The sequence below is a fragment of the Poecile atricapillus genome, chromosome W, assembly GCF_030490865.1.
Source record: "Poecile atricapillus isolate bPoeAtr1 chromosome W, bPoeAtr1.hap1, whole genome shotgun sequence".
Lineage (NCBI taxonomy): Eukaryota > Metazoa > Chordata > Aves > Passeriformes > Paridae > Poecile > Poecile atricapillus.
In genome coordinates this window covers 449,653-466,571 of record NC_081288.1, presented here as the reverse complement: position 1 = coordinate 466,571, position 16,919 = coordinate 449,653, and the positions used below count along the sequence as shown (strand labels likewise).

General features: G+C 55.5%; 2 protein-coding genes across 12 annotated transcripts; both read right to left on the bottom strand.

The window, feature by feature from the left end:
• Positions 1–1,401: 1,401 nt before the first annotated feature.
• On the bottom strand, positions 1,402–9,563 carry LOC131591374 (extracellular matrix organizing protein FRAS1-like). Of its 11 annotated transcripts, none has more exons than XM_058861966.1 (12): positions 8,502–8,576; positions 8,154–8,301; positions 7,755–7,865; positions 5,609–5,823; positions 4,455–4,605; positions 4,046–4,153; positions 3,720–3,879; positions 3,274–3,390; positions 3,054–3,180; positions 2,515–2,720; positions 2,043–2,189; positions 1,403–1,877 (listed from the first exon to the last, which is right to left on the bottom strand). In XM_058861966.1, the coding sequence occupies exons 4-9, from the start codon at positions 5,657–5,659 to the stop codon at positions 3,096–3,098; spliced, it is 672 nt and encodes a 223-aa protein (XP_058717949.1). In that variant the 5' UTR covers positions 5,660–5,823; positions 7,755–7,865; positions 8,154–8,301; positions 8,502–8,576; the 3' UTR covers positions 1,403–1,877; positions 2,043–2,189; positions 2,515–2,720; positions 3,054–3,095. The 11 variants fall into 11 exon arrangements, with proteins under 11 accessions (XP_058717954.1, XP_058717949.1, XP_058717945.1 ...); XM_058861962.1 differs by lacking the exon at positions 8,502–8,576 and adding an exon at positions 6,874–7,019 and having other exon boundaries at positions 8,154–8,470; XM_058861971.1 differs by lacking the exon at positions 8,502–8,576 and having other exon boundaries at positions 1,402–1,829; positions 8,154–8,470.
• On the bottom strand, positions 5,756–16,766 carry LOC131591542 (superkiller complex protein 2-like). Its single transcript, XM_058862353.1, has 11 exons — positions 16,678–16,766; positions 16,315–16,438; positions 16,096–16,180; positions 14,964–15,110; positions 13,727–13,826; positions 13,243–13,425; positions 12,563–12,673; positions 12,375–12,486; positions 9,870–9,988; positions 9,451–9,568; positions 5,756–5,823 (listed from the first exon to the last, which is right to left on the bottom strand). Exons 3-11 carry the CDS (start codon positions 16,098–16,100, stop codon positions 5,756–5,758), a joined length of 963 nt encoding a protein of 320 aa, XP_058718336.1. The 5' UTR covers positions 16,101–16,180; positions 16,315–16,438; positions 16,678–16,766.
• Positions 16,767–16,919: the final 153 nt, after the last annotated feature.

Sequence of the window (16,919 nt, the reverse complement as noted above, 5' to 3'; positions counted from 1 at the left end):
GAGAAAGGAGAGATAAAAGCAGAAAAGAGAGATAAAAGCGGAGAAGAGAGAGAAGCGCCTCACCGGAGCGGTCGCAGCCGCCTCCACCCGGTACTGAAGCAAATGGCGGCCGCCGCCCTTCCGGGGTTTAAATGCCCTCGGTCCCGCCCCGCGCAGCCGCTCTGGAGCCCCTCACACCTGTGCCGGCCCCGTCCCGCACACCTGCCCCGCGCCGCGCACGCGCTCTGCTGTCCCGAGCTGCGCACGCGCTCCGTGCCCCCGCCCCTCACACCTGTGCCGGGCCCCCCTCTCCCTGGCCTCGCCCCCTTCGTGCCGCGGTCCCGGGGCCGGGCGGGGGGGGGGCCGAGTCCGCAACGGGAACCGCCGCCGCCATCCCGGGCCCGGAACCGATCCCGATCCCGATCCCGATCCCGGACCCGAGACCGATCCCGGGCCCGAGACCGATCCCGGACCCGAGGCCGCCTCGATCCGCCCGATGGGGGAGAGGCGGCGCCGCCCGGGACCCCCGGCAGTTCCCAGGTGCGGTCGGGCTGTGCCCCGTGGCCCCGCTCCTCATGCGGCCCCGCCCCCCGTGCCGCTGGCCCGCGACTCTCGCTCGGCGCTGGTCGAGCCCCGGCCCGACCAGCGGGCCCCGACCCCGGCGGGGCCGCGGCTCGGGACGGGGTCTGCAGCGGGGCAGAGTCCTGCCGGTGTCCGCCGGCGGAGCGGTGCCGCCTCTCCCCCGGCCGGCCCCGGGTGGCGGGTCTCGGGGGTGGCGGAGCATGGCCGGATTGGGGCTGAGACAAGGCTGGGGACGGGGCACTCCCTCGCCGGGACTCGACTCCCCCTCCTGCCGCGATGCCGGGACGGGGCTGACCGAAAGCGGGTGACGGAGCCCGCAACCGGAGCTGGGATGGGGGGTTCGGGTCCTGCCGGTGTCCGCCCTGGGGTCCCGGGCGGTGCCGCCTCTCCCCCGTGGGGTGGATCGGGATCGGTACCGGGATCGGTACCGGGATCGCCGCGGGAGGGCGGTTCCGGCTGCGGGAGCGCTGCGGGTCCCGGTGCGGACGCGGCGCCCCGGCCTGGGCAGGGCCGGTCCCGCAGCCCCGGAGCGCTCCCGGCCCGGTCCCCCCCGCTCCGCCAGCCCCGAGGCCGCGGCGGGGCCCGAGCCGCGCTGGGCGCCCTCGTCTCCGTCCTTCCCTGCCCCGGCCCAGCAGCTCCGTGGGGCTCCGGCCCGCCGCGCCCCAGGGGAATGAGGGGGACCGGCGGGGCGGCGCAAGAAGGGACACCCCGATCACAGCGGGTGATTTTAGCCTTACTCTCTTCCGGAGGACAGGAAGAGGAACCCGGCTGCTCCTCGGCTGGCTCAGAGCTCCCACATGCCAGCGGTGGGAGCTGGCTTCCCCACCCTGCCCACTTAAGCCTGGGAGAGCTGGAGCAGCACGGAGGGAGGGCAGCGGTGCAGCCGCTAAGACGGGAGCAGGGGCAATTGACAGCTGCCCCTCCTCACCAGACTAAAAAAATACCCAGGTGGCTTTTCAGTTTTGGATTATCTTTATTTTACAGTTTATAAAAAGCTTTTCCCAATGCGTGTGCTCCATGAAACTTCCGTGCCGTCGTGCAAATTGCCGTGGACTTTGACTTCCATGTGCACCTGCTTCACTTTCCTGCCCTGGCCCTGGCAGAGGCCGCCGCGTCCCTCGGTGGATGAAGGTTCCTGACGGTGCAGCAGCGGCCGCCCGCCGCCTTCGCGGCGCCCCGGGGCAGCTCCACCTCGGGTGTTCAAGGGGAGCTCCTCGGGAGCACGGACCACCCCGTGAGGTGTCCTGCCTTTGCGATGGCATTAATTCCTTCAGGAACACGAATAATGTGTTTTTAAAGAGCTTTCTCATGAGTGCCTCAGGGAAAAAAAAAAATGAAATTACGGGACTAACATCCTAATCTTCATTTCTTGTATCAGAGGTGAATTCTGAAGGCCCAGAGTCTACAATTCACCAAGTGTTTGGGAGGTCCTGGACAGAGAAGTCCATTTTGGGCTACCAAAAGCACTGGGTACTACATACCTTGTAGAGAGCGTCCACCTTGAGAGTAAATCCATCAACTCCGGGCATGCTGCTCACCGAGTGGAACTCGGACAGCTGGGAAGCAAAGTGGGCGTCAAAAGGCACATCGTGGAAATACTTATCCCTCACTTCTGGCTGGTTTTGGTCCTGGAAAGTCAGAGAAGTGGCGTGAGGGATGCTGTCTGCTTTCCCAAGGGAGGCTGGAAGCCAGAGCCCCACCAAACACCTGTGTCAGGGATCTAGTCCGAATGCCCCATCTCCACACCTACACGTGGGCACCGATTCAGGAACACACTCCAAGGGTGGGGAAAAACTGATCTGGTGTTCACAGCTTGCAGCAGCAGCAGCAGCAGCAGCAGCAGCAGCAGCAGCACAAAACATCCCCCACGGGCTCCCTTATCCCTTTGCAGCCACCACCTGCGGGTTGCCAGAGCAAATCCCAAACGGGAAGAAGCAGGAGCAGAGCACTCACCAGGAGGAGGAATCGGTGTTTCAGGTACTTGTTGGGCTGGATGCAGCCGTACCGGGGCCCCTCGTTGTAGACGGTACCCGTGGGGTCGAGGAAGGGCACGTAGCCATCCCTGCCTGTGCACAGGTTGACCTTCTCCAGCTGCAGCTTGTAAGCAGCGTTGAGGTTTTGTTCCGGGTGCCAGAGCACGTGCCCGTACAGGATCTGCCCTGGGGAGGTCGGGACAAAGAGGGGCAGGTGAAATTTCCCAAGCAGGAAAACGCTGCTAGAGCCAAGTGTCCGTGTTCAGAAGGGTTTGGGTTGTTTGGGAAGGGCTCGGTGGGTGGGAGTGACAAAACGCGGTGCCAGAGCACGCTGCTCTTTCACAGGGCTGTAAGATGTCAATGATTGCTGTAGAAGAGGCAAAGCTACCTGTGGGTTTTGCCCTTTCCTCTCCAGGGAATGGAAGCTGTGAAAGCAGAAACACTGGGCACAAGCAGAAGAGGAGAGGTAAATCCTACCCTTGGAAAAAGCCCCCCTTGTAATCCATTTCTGCCAGAGACCTTTCCGATTTGGTGGGGTCCATTAGAAAAACCTTCTCGTCGTTACAGATCTGAAACTCTTGCGTTCTGGGAGTAAACAACTGGAACTGGGCGGCTTGTCTGCTGGAAGGTGATCAGGATCAAAAACCTGCAATTGGGACAAGGAAGGAAACAAAGGGGAGATGAGGTCTGGACAGGTGTGCACCCCAAAGGGGCCGAGCCTGCCCTCCTGCCCTCTTACCGCTCGGGAGCGTGAGCCGTGCAGGGCAGGGGCTTGGCTCCAGGCTCTGCCCACGGCTGCGTGGGCTGCACCGTGCAGGGGATCAGGAACATGGTGTATTCTCCAGAGTAATCCTTCCTGGGAACAGACAGGAGACCCTGCAGCCACCAAGCAGAGCTCAAAGCTCTTCACCCAGGGCAGCACCTCTCCCTTGCCCCAGCAATGTCATCCGGCAGTCCCCGAGGGACAAGTGTGACTCTGGGATCAGTCTATCCACAGGCTTCACCGCTGGAAAAATTCCTTTCCAAGAGGCTGAGCTGATTTTTCTCTCAGTACAGCAGTGCTCCAGCTCTAACCAAGCTCCTGAGCATTCCGTGCTATTGCTGGCGTGGCTGCTGGAGGGGTGCCAGGGAGAACGTGGTGCTGTGGGGGAAGCTGCTGGAGGGGACTGCACCCCCAGCCCTCACCTGTTGTAGGAGCTGGTTGCTCTCCAGAGCTGGCAGGGAGAATCAAAAGTCTGAGCACTCCACAGCAGCTGCAGGTCAAATTCGATGCCTCCCAGGTGCTCTGGAGTTCTCAAAGAGGACCTGACCTCTGGCAGGCTGTGGTGCTCCGTGACAAACAGCGCTGGGGGAGGACAAGGAGGTGACGGGAGGCAGAGCGCGGAGAGGCCCCACCTCGCAGGGCCAGAGGGGCTCCCGGCAGGGACAGGGACTCGTTCCGCTGCCTGTGCCGTCAGAGCAGAGCTCTGTGTGACCCTGCTCTGTGTCCCTGCCAGGATCACTGCCCTCACCTCTGAACTTGGCCTGCGTCCTGAACTCGCTGACCAGCCGTCCGTCCTCGCGGATGTAGATGGGGATTATCTGCAGGCGGGCCGAGAGCACGCTGTCCGTCTGGATCCCTGCAAGGACAGCGCCACTGGGAGCCCACACAGCACCTTCGCTCTCCTCTGCTGGGCTCTGCCAGCCCCAGAAGCGTTTGGGACACCTCCACAAGGCAGGGTTCAGTTGGGATCACCCTCCAGTGAGCCAGCTGCACGCTCCCTCTGCCAGCCATCGGCTGCCTAAGCCCCCCGCAAGCACAGAGGAAGGCAATATTCCGAGTTCCCCGCTCCCTCAGGACTCTGGGGGCAGTGCAGGAACTAAGGGGGAAAACATGAAGGAAGCACTTCTTCCATAGCCCTTGGAGTGCCTCAGGCTCACCTGTCCTCCAGAGAACGGTGTCGTAGAAGAAGGAGAACTCCATCTCGGTGCGGTGCTCCAGGGAAGCCCAGCCCCTCGGTGCCGTCACACAGATGTAGGACACGGAGAGAGGGACGTGGACTGTCAGGAAGGACTGGGCAGAGTCCCTTACCTGGCAATAAAACCCCAAAAAGGGGGTTATGCACCTTCCAGTGAAGTCAGAGGTGACTCTGGACGTTCTTTACGTGCAGGCACCTCAGACAAACCTGCATTGTAATCCAGGGGCAGCGCTAAGGCTCCCTGGGACCACTGGACAAAGGAACTCTGGGCACAATTTCACCTCAAAACCCCCCTGATTTCCAAGGCTGTGAATTAAAAATGAGCAATTCTGCTTGCTCAGGCCTCCCAGAGCTCTCCATTTATTATCTGCAGAGTGCAGCTGTACTTTGTACGCCCTGGAGAATTCGGGGAGATGTTCCAGCCTGGCTGGGGCCAGGCTCCACATGCTCCACTGGGCAGTTTCTCCGGCCAAGCGGCTCCTCTGGGTTTGTGCAAACAATTGGAGCTATAAAAGGAAACTTCATGAACAAGTTCCAGGCTGGCAGGAATTAAGAGAGATGATGCTGGTCCAAGCAATGTGGGCTGGGAATTTAATGGAAGAGCTTGGGGGAGACGGAGTGGTCTGCAGATGGATAATGCAGCCAGGAGAGGACAGTGAGATACCCCAAACAGGGAAAGCCATTCGTTTCTAGAGGAACATTTTTGGCTTTTGGTCTCTTAATTACGGAATGAGCTAAAATATCCCATGTTGTGGAGCATGGACTGAGCTGCCTCTGCTCTGTCCTCTGCTCATTTCTATTGGCCGAGAACACAGCCAAAATTATAAAAGAGAGCCCAGCTGAGAACGTTTTGTATTTCCAGTGTGGCCCTACATTAAAAAAAAACGGTATTTTCCTGGCACTCTGAAGATTTAGAGAATAAAATAAATGGAAAACGAATGAAATGGAAAATAAATGAAAGAAATGCACACAGCGCTGTTTTCTTCCAGGTTAGAGGGGGGGAAAAGCCACGCTCCACCTGTGCAGGGCAGAGCAGCAGCTCCACGCAACGCAGAGCTGTGCCTGAGAACTGAGAGAGATCTGGGATACCTGGAGAGCTCTGGATGGGCCTCTCACCTGGAAGTCAGCGGTGACAGAGCCCCCACAGACATCAATTAACTCGGTCATGTCGTAATAAGCGTCGAAGGTCCAGATGCAGCTCTTGAGGCTGAGGTGCTGGTACAGCTGGATGCTCTTGGGCTCCCTCACCGCGGGCTCCAGCTGCTAGGGGCGGTCGTAGCCCGGGCCCAGCACGAAGCTGTCCTGGGTCACCTCGTCCAGGAACCCTGCCTCTGAGAGAGAGAAGTCAGGACACTGATCCCTCCCCATTTGAAACAGCCCCAGGCCAAGAATGGAGGCCTTGCTTCACTCTTGAATCAACGGGAGCTCCTCTCCCTTCATTATCCTGGAGGTCAAACTGGACATACTCAGGTCTTCACAGGGGAAAATCTAACAGGAATGGCATCCTAAAAAACCAAACCTAGGGACCTGCTGATTCAAGGCTGAAGTGAACCTTTAAGAGATGAGGAACAGGTTGAGTATGGAATTATCAGAGCGCAGCACAACTTGCTGCCTGTTGGGGAGGGTGAAACAGGGAAACCTCATGAATGTGATGGTTTGGCAGAAGATTCTGAAAAAAGAAGGCTAGAATCGAAGTAGAAACGAAAGCCTGCTTTGAGTCATAAGATACAGAGTACTGGTTACTATATGACCAAAGAACAATAGCCTAGCCAGCTAAAGGAGAATCCTGCTGATAAAACAATGTCCTTCTCCTGACAGAAAGCCCAAAGGTCAAGAAGCAAGGGAAGAACTGGTAAAGCTTGTAGAACCTCAAATGCAACACTGTATGTAAAATCTTTAGTGGGTGTATCTCGTAGTGATTGGTTACTGGGAATTAGAATATTCACTATAGAAAAAGATAGATTGGATTGTAACAAGAACTTCGCTCTCTTAGCTTTTCTATCTTAAACCTCTCTTAACCTCTCTCTTAGCTTTTCTCTCTTACCTCTTAACCTCTCTCGTACCTCTCGGCTCTTCTCTCGTACCCCTTTACTCCTCTCTCAGCTCCCCTCTCCCCCTCTCTTACCTCTTCCACTCTTTCCCTCTCTTACTCTTACCCTCTTGGGTTTTCCCCTCTTACCCCTCTCTTGTCTCCCCCCTCTTATCCCTCCCTGGTTTCCCCCGCTCTCCCTCTGTTGCTCTTACTCCCTCCTTCCCCTTTTCCATCCTCTCCTCTCCTGCTCTCCCCGTTCTCTCCCTCCTCCCCCGGACCACGCGGACGCCGAGGCTGGTGGCGGACACAGCTCTCCCCTCTCTTTACCCATATAATAAACTGCACATACCTGAACAGCTTGACCCTGGAGAATTCTCCCACCGCGAGCGAGCGTTTTACACAGCAATATCTAAGCAATGATTTCTAAACATTTATCCAAGCTTAAACAGCTTATTCCTAATTATCACCACCTTTATAACCAGCACTCGACTGCCCCTGCAATACACAGGCACAGGGAGGACACTGCAGTTATTGACACAACAGAACAAGTAACACACCAAATGAAACACCCAGCGCTACACCTCACTTCTGGAAACAAAACCTGGGCGCACACTTTAGTGTGCAAAACCCCTGTAAGAATAAAACCTGCTTTAAATATCTTAGGCATCGAGCCACACACACGCCTATGAAATCAGCGCAGCAGTGACAAAAAAGGGAATTATTTCCTTAACCTGCGAATAATCACCTCTAAGATTCTGTGATGCAGTTGCCACTGCACACAGCCACAAGCGGCCTTTTTATGAACAGGCAAAAGAACAAAGGCAATCCCAATTTCTCCCTTCTTGTCTGCAAAGAAACAGAGAAGGGAGAGATGCTTCTCAGAGGAGCATGGTAAAAAGACACGTGGTGTAGAATATGGAACAGCTGATGGTTCAGCATCTCTTCCACTGCAAGATCTAGGGGATAGCTGATGATACCCTGGAGGCAGGAGTAGGAATATAAAGGAGCTCAAGGCTATCTGCTCTTAGGTTTTAGCACTGTGACCTTTACCTTAACTTACATTTAAGTGTTTCTTACAGTGTAAATCCCTTTTGTTTTGATTTTAACAGAGTACAAGAATTCAGTGAAGTAACAGTGGCATACAGCCTTTAATTTCCCCTGGTCTTCTCACCCAGCAATGAGGTCTCACAACAACAATACAACAATAAATAGTTATAGAAGGTAACTCACTGTGCTGAAGAGTTCTTCAGAAGGATGGGAGCCACAATTGAGGCAGATCCTTGGACAGACAAGCCAGAGGTGTTTAGGCCTTGTGTTTCCTTGTTACCCCAGAACCAGCCCCTAAAAGGGAACACAAAGTTCACACGCTTGTATTTGAAATGAACACCATATAAAGAACAAAACATCCTAAAAAAGCTACATATCATACAAATAATCCAGCTAGCTTCTTTATGCTGCTTTTCTGTGGAGCAACAACTTTACAGAAGTAGATCTTGCTCTATCAATACAATGTTTTATTATTGATGGGCTTGTTAAAATCAGAGTGAACTCCAAGCACCCAGATATTCACAGCAGGCAAACATCTCTCTGAATACAACTGAAAAGGCCAGAAGGGCTGCTCCATGTTACCTGTAATAGCCATGTTTGTCTCTGGAGTACATCAGGTGATCAATGCATGGCCTTTCATCTATTTTTTTTTCCCCCTGTGTTCCTCCTTTCCATCCTTCTGCGTAGCCTTGTAGCAGATAAATCTGTTCAATAAAGGGCCCACCTGACTCTGAGCAGAAGGCAAAGCAGAGGATTTGTCAGCATGAAAACCCACACTGCAAAGATGAACGGGCATCAGTGGCAGTTAAAAATCTGCTAGAAATGCTAATATACTAATATACACTACCCTCTTCCCTGATTTCCATATAAAAAAGGAAAGGAAGTTGTGTGTGAGCCAGAAAAGCGAAAAGGCTCGGGCAATGTGCTCACCTGCCATCCCACACAGCTGGGTGTGACTTAATGCACCAAACACCAGGGAATCGTTGCCAGCTGGGCGATGGACACGACGAAGCACACAGGTTTTCAGTGCTGTCAGCAGCTGCAACGGGAGGATTGCCTCTGAGAAACTTACCAAAACAATGAAAATAAAAAAAAAAAAAAAATTAACATCTATTTCCACAACATGTGTTTAAATTTATATACTATATTCATTTATATATAACACACAATATATAAAGTATCAAAATATATTATTTTAACATGTATACATATATTATTATATATTAAATATATTATATACATTTTAATTATATATATATTTATTATATATATAATACATCTATTAAATAAATATAATGTAGATATATAGATTAAACATAAACCTGTTTGTATATATTTGCATTACTTCTATTTCTTTACTTTTCTGGTTGCACATATCTCTATATCTTTATATATTTAATATACATTTCTATGTTTTTATTTTTGTAGTATTTATTTAAAAGCCCCGAAGCAAACCTAATAAAAACCAAACAGTCCCTTTATCTTAAACGGTATTTAAAAATCTTTTAATATATATTTTTTATCATATTTATATACCTTGTTGATATACATAACACATAACATATCCTAAAATATATCATATTACCATCTATACGTACAGAAATCATATTATAGATTATAAATCAATATATATGTATATATTTCTATTACTTATTTTTACTTATTTTTATGCCTACATATATATATTTCTCTATACCTTTACATATTCATTCTTGAAATATTTTATTTATTTTTTTCTTATTTATTTAAAAACCCTGCCTCTAACTAAATAAAAACCAAGCAGCCCGTTTATCTTCAATATTTTTTAGTATCTATTTTGATCATCATTATACTTCCAGGTATATACTCGGTGGATAAACTCCCCCCGACCCGCCCGCACCTCTCACCGTTCCGGCACACAGAGCATCCCCTCCTCGGGCCGCTCTGGACCCAGCGCCGGGGAGCGACCGTTGGGAGCCGAAGCCATCGGGGGACACGGTGGGAACATGGCAGTGACACTGTGGGGACACAGCAGTGACACAGTGGTGACACGGCGGGGACACAGCAGTGAAACGGCGGGAACACGGGGGAACATGGCGGTGACACTGTGGGGACACACTGGGAACATGGCAGTGACACTGTGGGGACACGGGGGGAACATGGCGGTGACACTGTGGGGACACGGGGGGAACACGAGGGGAACACAGTGAGAACATGGCAGTGACACGGCGGTGACACGGTGGGAACATGGCGGTGACACTATGGGGACACACTGGGAACATGGCAGTGACACCGCGGGGACACACGTCAGGCACTGACCAGCATCATGCGGTGCCGATCCGACAGCTCGGGCACGGCTCCCTTGCAGAGGATGATGACGGTGCCGGTGGTGTCCAGCCCGCGGCGGCCGGCGCGCCCCGACATCTGCGTGTACTCGCCTGTGGGGACGCAGAGCCGCCGGCGTCTTCTCCTCACGGATCCTCCCGCTCTTCCCCTCACGGCTCCTGCCCTTCCTCCCCTCACCTTTCCCGTCGCTTTTCCCCCTGCTTTCCCCTCGTGTTTGCTGCTCTTTCTCCCTCAGATTTTCCGCCTTTTTGCTCTCTCATTTCCCACCATTTTTCCCCTCACGTTTTCCCGCTCTTTTTTCCCCTCAGGATTCCCGCTCTTTTCTCCCCTCACGTTTTCCCGCTCTTTTCTCCCCTCAGTTTTCCCGCTCTTTTCTCCCCTCACGTTTTCCTGCTCTTTTCTCCCCTCACGTTTTCCCGCTCTTTTCTCCCCTCAGGATTCCCGCTCTTTTCTCCCCTCACATTTTCCCCCATTTTCTCCCCGTTTCCCCATTTTCTCTCCTCACATTTTCCCCCATTTTCCCCTCACGTTTCCCACTGTTTCCACCTTCACATTTCCTGCCCTTTTCCTCTCACGTTTCTGCCCTTTTTCCCTCACGTTTCCGCTCTTTTTTCCCCTCACGATTCCCGTCGCTTTTCCCGATGCTTTCCCCTCATGTTTGCTGCTCTTTCTCCCTCAGATTTTCCGCCTTTTTGCTCTCTCATTTCCCACCATTTTTCCCCTCACGTTTTCCCGCTCTTTTCTCCCCTCACATTTTCCCCCATTTTCTCCCCGTTTCCCCATTTTCTCCCCTCACGTTTTCTCCATTTTCTCCTCACGTTTCCCACTCTTTCCACCCTCACATTTCCTGCCCTTTTCCTCTCACGTTTCTGCCCTTTTTCCCTCACGTTTCCGCTCTTTTTTCCCCTCACGATTCCCGTCGCTTTTCCCGATGCTTTCCCCTCATGTTTGCTGCTCTTTCTCCCTCAGATTTTCTGCCTTTTTGCTCTCTCATTTCCCACCATTTTTCCCCTCACGTTTTCCCGCTCTTTTCTCCCCTCACATTTTCCCCCATTTTCTCCCCGTTTCCCCATTTTCTCCCCTCACGTTTTCCCCCATTTTCCCCTCACGTTTCCCACTCTTTCCACCCTCACATTTCCTGCCCTCTCCTGCTCGTGTTTCTTTTTCCCTCACGTTTCTGCTCTTTTTTCCCCACACCTTTCCCGTCGCTTTTCCCGATGCTTTCCCCTCATGTTTGCTGCTCTTTCTCCCTCAGATTTTCTGCCTTTTTACCCTCTCGTTTTCCCTCTCTTTTCCTCTCACGTTTCTCACTCTTTTCTCCCCTCACGTTTTCCCGCTCTTTTCTCCCCTCACGTTTTCCCTCACGATTGCAACTCTCCTCCCTCCATTTCTCCTCTTTCCTCCCATTTCTCCTCACTCTTTCCTCCCCTATTTCTACATTTTCCCAATTGCCTTTTCCCCCATTTTCCCTCTCAGCTTTCTCCCATTTTCCCTCTCCACTTTCTCCCATTTTCCCTCTCCGCTTTCTCCCATTTCCCCTCTCAGCTTTCTCCCATTTTCCCCTCAGCTTTCTCCCATTTTCCCCTCAGCTTTCTCCCATTTCCCCTCTCAGCTTTCTCCCATTTTCCCTCTCCACTTTCTCCCATTTTCCCTCTCCGCTTTCTCCCATTTCCCCTCTCAGCTTTCTCCCATTTTCCCCTCAGCTTTCTCCCATTTTCCCTCTCCACTTTCTCCCATTTCCCCTCTCAGCTTTCTCCCATTTTCCCCTCAGCTTTCTCCCATTTTCCCTCTCCGCTTTCTCCCATTTTCCCTCTCAGCTTTCCCCCATTTTCCCCTCAGCTTTCTCCCATTTTCCCTCTCCACTTTCTCCCATTTCCCCTCTCAGCTTTCTCCCATTTCCCCTCTCAGCTTTCTCCCATTTTCCCCTCAGCTTTCTCCCATTTTCCCCTCAGCTTTCCCCCATTTTCCCCTCAGCTTTCTCCCATTTCCCCTCTCAGCTTTCTCCCATTTTCCCCTCAGCTTTCTCCCATTTTCCCTCTCCGCTTTCTCCCATTTTCCCTCAGCTTTCCCCCATTTTCCCCTCAGCTTTCTCCCATTTTCCCTCTCCACTTTCTCCCATTTCCCCTCTCAGCTTTCTCCCATTTTCCCTCTCCGCTTTCTCCCATTTCCCCTCTCAGCTTTCTCCCATTTTCCCCTCAGCTTTCTCCCATTTTCCCCTCAGCTTTCTCCCATTTTCCCTCTCCGCTTTCTCCCATTTTCCCCTCAGCTTTCTCCCATTTTCCCTCTCCGCTTTCTCCCATTTTCCCCTCACATTTCCCCTCAGCTTTCCCCCATTTCCACTCTCAGCTTTCTCCCATTTTCCCCTCAGCTTTCTCCCATTTTCCCCTCAGCTTTCTCCCATTTTCCCTCTCTGCTTTCCCCCATTTCCCCCTCACGTTCCCACCCGCTCTCCCCCCAGCCCCACATCCAGCCCCTCACCGGGCAGGAGATCCCGGAAGCCATTCCCGTCGTGTTTGCGGATGGAGTCGAAGACGACGGTCCTCGCCGGCATGTTCACCCCCATGGCGAAGGTCTCGGTGGCAAACAGCACCTGGGCCAGGCGTGGGGCAGCCATGGGGTGGGATCCCCGTGCCCCACAGCCGGCTGTGCCATTTTTCCCCGCTCACCTTCACCAGCCCCTGGCTGAAGAGCATCTCCACCACCTCCTTGAGCAGTGGCAGGACCCCGCCGTGGTGGACGCCGATGCCGCGCTGCAGCAGCTCCGACAGCTGCAGCACCTGCGGGGAGGAACGCGCTGGATCCCCTCCTCCAGGTACAAACCCTTCCCTCTTTACACCTCACACCCCAAAATCGCCCTCCCCGTCCCTGTCGGACCCCAAAATCACCCAAAATCGCCCTCCCCATCCCCTCACGCCCCAAAATCCCCGTCCCTCACGCCCCAAAATCCCCGTCCCTCACACCCCAAAATCCCCGTCCCTCACGCCCCAAAATCCCCGTCCCTCACGCCCCAAAATCCCCGTCCCTCACGCCCCAAAATCCCCGTCCTTCACGCCCCAAAATCCCCGTCCCTCACACCCCAAAATCCCTGTCCCTCACGCCCCAAAATCCCCGTCCCTCACACCCCAAAATTGCCCTCCCCATCCCCTCACACCCCAAAATCCCCGTCCCTCACGCCCCAAAATCGCCCTCCCACACCCCAAAATCGCCCTTCCCGTCCCCATGGGACCCCAAAATAGCCCTTCATGCCCCAAAATCGCCCTCCCACACCCCAAAATCACCTTCCCACACCCCAAAATCACCCTCCCACACCCCAGAATCTCCCTCCTCATCCTCTCGGGGACCCCACCTGTGGCAGGCGCCGGTCGGAGCCGCGCAGCCGGGCCAGGCAGCGCGTCAGGAAGTGCCGGACCTGGGCGCGCTCGGCGCCGCTCAGCAGCTCCAGGGAGCCCAGGGCGGCCGCCTGCTCCTCGCAGCGGCCACGGGAGAAGGTGAAGGTGACGGCCGGGAGCAGCTCCCGCTCACGGAGGGTCTGCAGGAGGGACGGCCAGACCCCACACTCCTGGGGGGAGAGAACAGGGTCAGGGGGACCCCCAAACTGCCCCATGGGACCCCCAAACTGCCCCATGGGACCCACAAACAGCCCCCAGCCCCATGGAGGGTCTGCAGGAGGGACAGCCAGACCCCACGCTCCTGGGGGGAGAGAACAGGGTCAGTGGGACCCCCAAACTGACCCATGGGACCCCCAAACTGCCCCCAGCCCCATGGGACCCCCAGTACCCATCCAGGGTTGGGGGTTTGGGGTCACTGGGACCCCCTGGGACCCCCAGTACCTGCCCAGGGTTGGGGGCTCCCATGGTGGGCTGCCGTGCCCCGAAGCTCTGCGCGTGTTTGCTGCTCTGCTCCTTCTTGGCCCCCACCGCCGCGTAGTACCTGGGACAGGGGAGGGGCAGAGTTGGAGCAGGTTTGGGACAGGTTTGGGGCAGAATTGGGTCAGAATTGGGTCAGAATTGGGTCAGAATTGGGGCAGAATTGGGGCAGAATTGGGGCAGAATTGGGTCAGGTTTGGGGCAGAATTGGGTCAGGTTTGGGGCAGAATTGGGGCAGGTTTGGGGCAGGTTTGGGTCAGAATTGGGGCAGAATTGGGGCAGAATTGGGTCAGAATTGGGTCAGAATTGGGTCAGAATTGGGTCAGAATTGGGGCAGAATTGGGTCAGAATTGGGGCAGAATTGGGGCAGAATTGGGGCAGGTTTTGGGTCAGGTTTGGGTCAGATTTGGGTCAGAATTGGGTCAGAATTGGGGCAGGTTTTGGGGCAGGTTTCGGGGTCAGATTTAGGCAGAGATTTTGGGTCTGATTTTGGGCAGGTTTTGGGTCAGGTTTTGGACACATTTTGGGGTCAGATTTTGGGTCAGATTTTGGGTCAGGTTTGGGTCAGGTTTTGGGTCTGATTTGGGTCAGGTTTGGGTCTGATTTGGGTCAGGTTTGGGTCAGGCTTGGGGTCAGGTTTGGGGTCAGGTTTGGGTCAGAGTTTGGAGCAGGTTTTGGGGCAGGTTTTTGGGGCAGGTTTTGGGGCAGGTTCAGGGCAGGTTTTGGGTCAGATTTTGAGTTAGATTTGGGTCAGGTTTGGGTCAGGTTTGGGTCAGAATTGGGCAGGTTTTGGGTCAGGTTTTGGGTCTGATTTTGGGTCAGGTTTGGGGTCAGGTTTGGGGTCAGGTTTGTGTCAGGTTTGGGTCAGATTTAGGCAGACATTTTGGGGCAGATTTGGGTCAGGTTTTGAGGCAGGATTTGGGGTCAGTTTAGGGTCAGGTTTGGGTCAGATTTGGGTCAGAATTGGGCAGGTTTTGGGTCAGATTTGGGGCAGATTTGTGTCAGGTTTTGGGCAGGATTTGGGTCAGATTTTGGGTCAGATTTAGGCAGTTTCAGCTCAGATTTATATCAGGTTTTGGGGTCAGATTTTGGGTCAGTTTCAGGTCAGGTTTGTGTCAGGTTTTGGGTCACATTTAGGCAGGATTTGGGTCAGATTCAGGCAGTTTCAGGTCAGATTTGGGTCAGGTTTTGCGGGTCTCACCCCTGGGTGCTGAAGGCCCCCCCTGGGCCCAGCAGCTGGAACAGCTGGTGCCGGTTCCGGGCGCTGTTCCCGGTGAACAGGAAATGCTCCAGCGGCACCGGGCGGCGCGGGGTGCTCAGAACACGGACACAGCGACGCTTGGTGCGACTGACGGGGTGAGAGACACCCTGAGAGACCCCCAGGGACCCCCAAACCACCCCTGGGACCCCCCAAAACCTCCCCAGGGACCCCCAGAGACCCCAGGGACCCCCAAAACCCCCCAGGACCCCCCAAACCCCCCTGAGAACCCCCATAAACCCCTCAGAGATCACTAAAGCCCCTCCAAGATCCCCCAGAGCCCCCAGATCCCCCCCATGTCCCTCTCAGAGACCCCCAAAGATCCTCAGGAGCCCCCCCAAACCCCCCCAGGATCCCCAAACCCCCCTGAGAAGCCCCCAAACCCCCTGAGGACCCCCCAAAATCCCCCGAGAACCCCCCAAAGCCCTCTCAGGACACCCCAAACTCCTCCAAGACCCCCTCAAACCCCCTGAGGACCCCCCAAACCCCCCGGGGATTCCCCAAAGCCCCCCCAGGAACCCCTCAGGAACCCCCAGCACCTCCTCCCACACCACACCCCTCTGGGGGGCACGGGGGGGTCAGGGGGACCCCAAAACACCCCAAAACACCCCCAGGAACCCCCAGAGATCCCCTAAACCACTCCAGAACCCCCCAAAACCCCCCAGACCACCCCAAAACCCCCCCAGGACCCTCCAGAACTCCCCAAAACCCCCCCAGGACCCCCCAGAACTCCCCTAAACCCCCCCAGGACCCCCCAAACCCCCCCAGGACCCCCCCCAGAGCCCCTCAGGACCCCCCAAAACCCCCCCAGAGCCCCCCAGGACCCCCCAGACCACCCCTAAACCCCCCCAGGACCCCTCAGAGCTCCCCTAAACCACCCCACACCCCTCCTAAATCACTTCAGGACCCCCCAGGGCTCCCCAAAGCCCCCCCAGGACTCCTCCAAAGCCCCCCCAGGACCCCTCCAAAGCCCTCCAAAGCCCCCCAGAGCCCCCCAGAGCCCCCCAGAGCCCCCCCAAAGCCCCCCAGAGCCCCCCAGAGCCCCCCAGAGCCCCCCCAGAGCCCCCAGCCCCACCTCATCGTCGTTGACGCAGTGAACCTCGTCGAAGATCACCCACTCCAGGTCCCGGATGGCGTCGGAGCCGTTGGACAGCATCGACCTGGGGGGGAGGAAATGGGGCTGGGGGGGGTCCCGGGGGTCCTGAACCCCTCCCCAGGACCCCCCAGGACACCCCAAAGCCCCCCCAGGAGCCCCCAGGACCCCTCCCCAGCTGAGGATCTCGGTGCTCATCACCAGCCACGCGGCCTCGGGGCGCAGCCGCACGTCCCCCGTCAGCAGCCCCACGTCCCCGAAGGTGTCGCGGAAATCCCCAAACTTCTGCTTGGACAAAGCCTTGATGGGGGAGGTGTAGATGGACCTGGGGGGACACGGGGGGGTCACCCCAAAAAACTGCGGGGGTTTTGGGGTCCCCTCAACGGTTTTGGGGTCCCTGGGGCAGTTTTAGGGACCCCCAGCCCAATTTTGGGACCCTCAGCCCAATTTTGGGACCCCCAGCTCCATTTTGGGACCCCCAGCCCCATTTTGGGGACCCCCAGCCCCATTTTGGGGACCCCCAGCCCCATTTTGGGGTCCCCCAGCCCCATTTTGGGGTCTCACCGTGTCATGTGGCGCCGGGCCAGCCCCATGGCGTACTCGGCCACCGCGGTTTTGCCGGCCGAGGTGTGAGCGGCCACCAGCAGCAGTGACCGCGCTCCAGGCACAGCCGCGCGCTGCTGGAACGGATCCGGCTTCAACGGCCACTGGGGAGGGGGAAAACGGGTCTGGGGGTCACTCTGAGCACCCCAAAAACCCCAAAAACCCCAAAAACCACCCCAAAAACCCCCAAACCAACCCCAAGA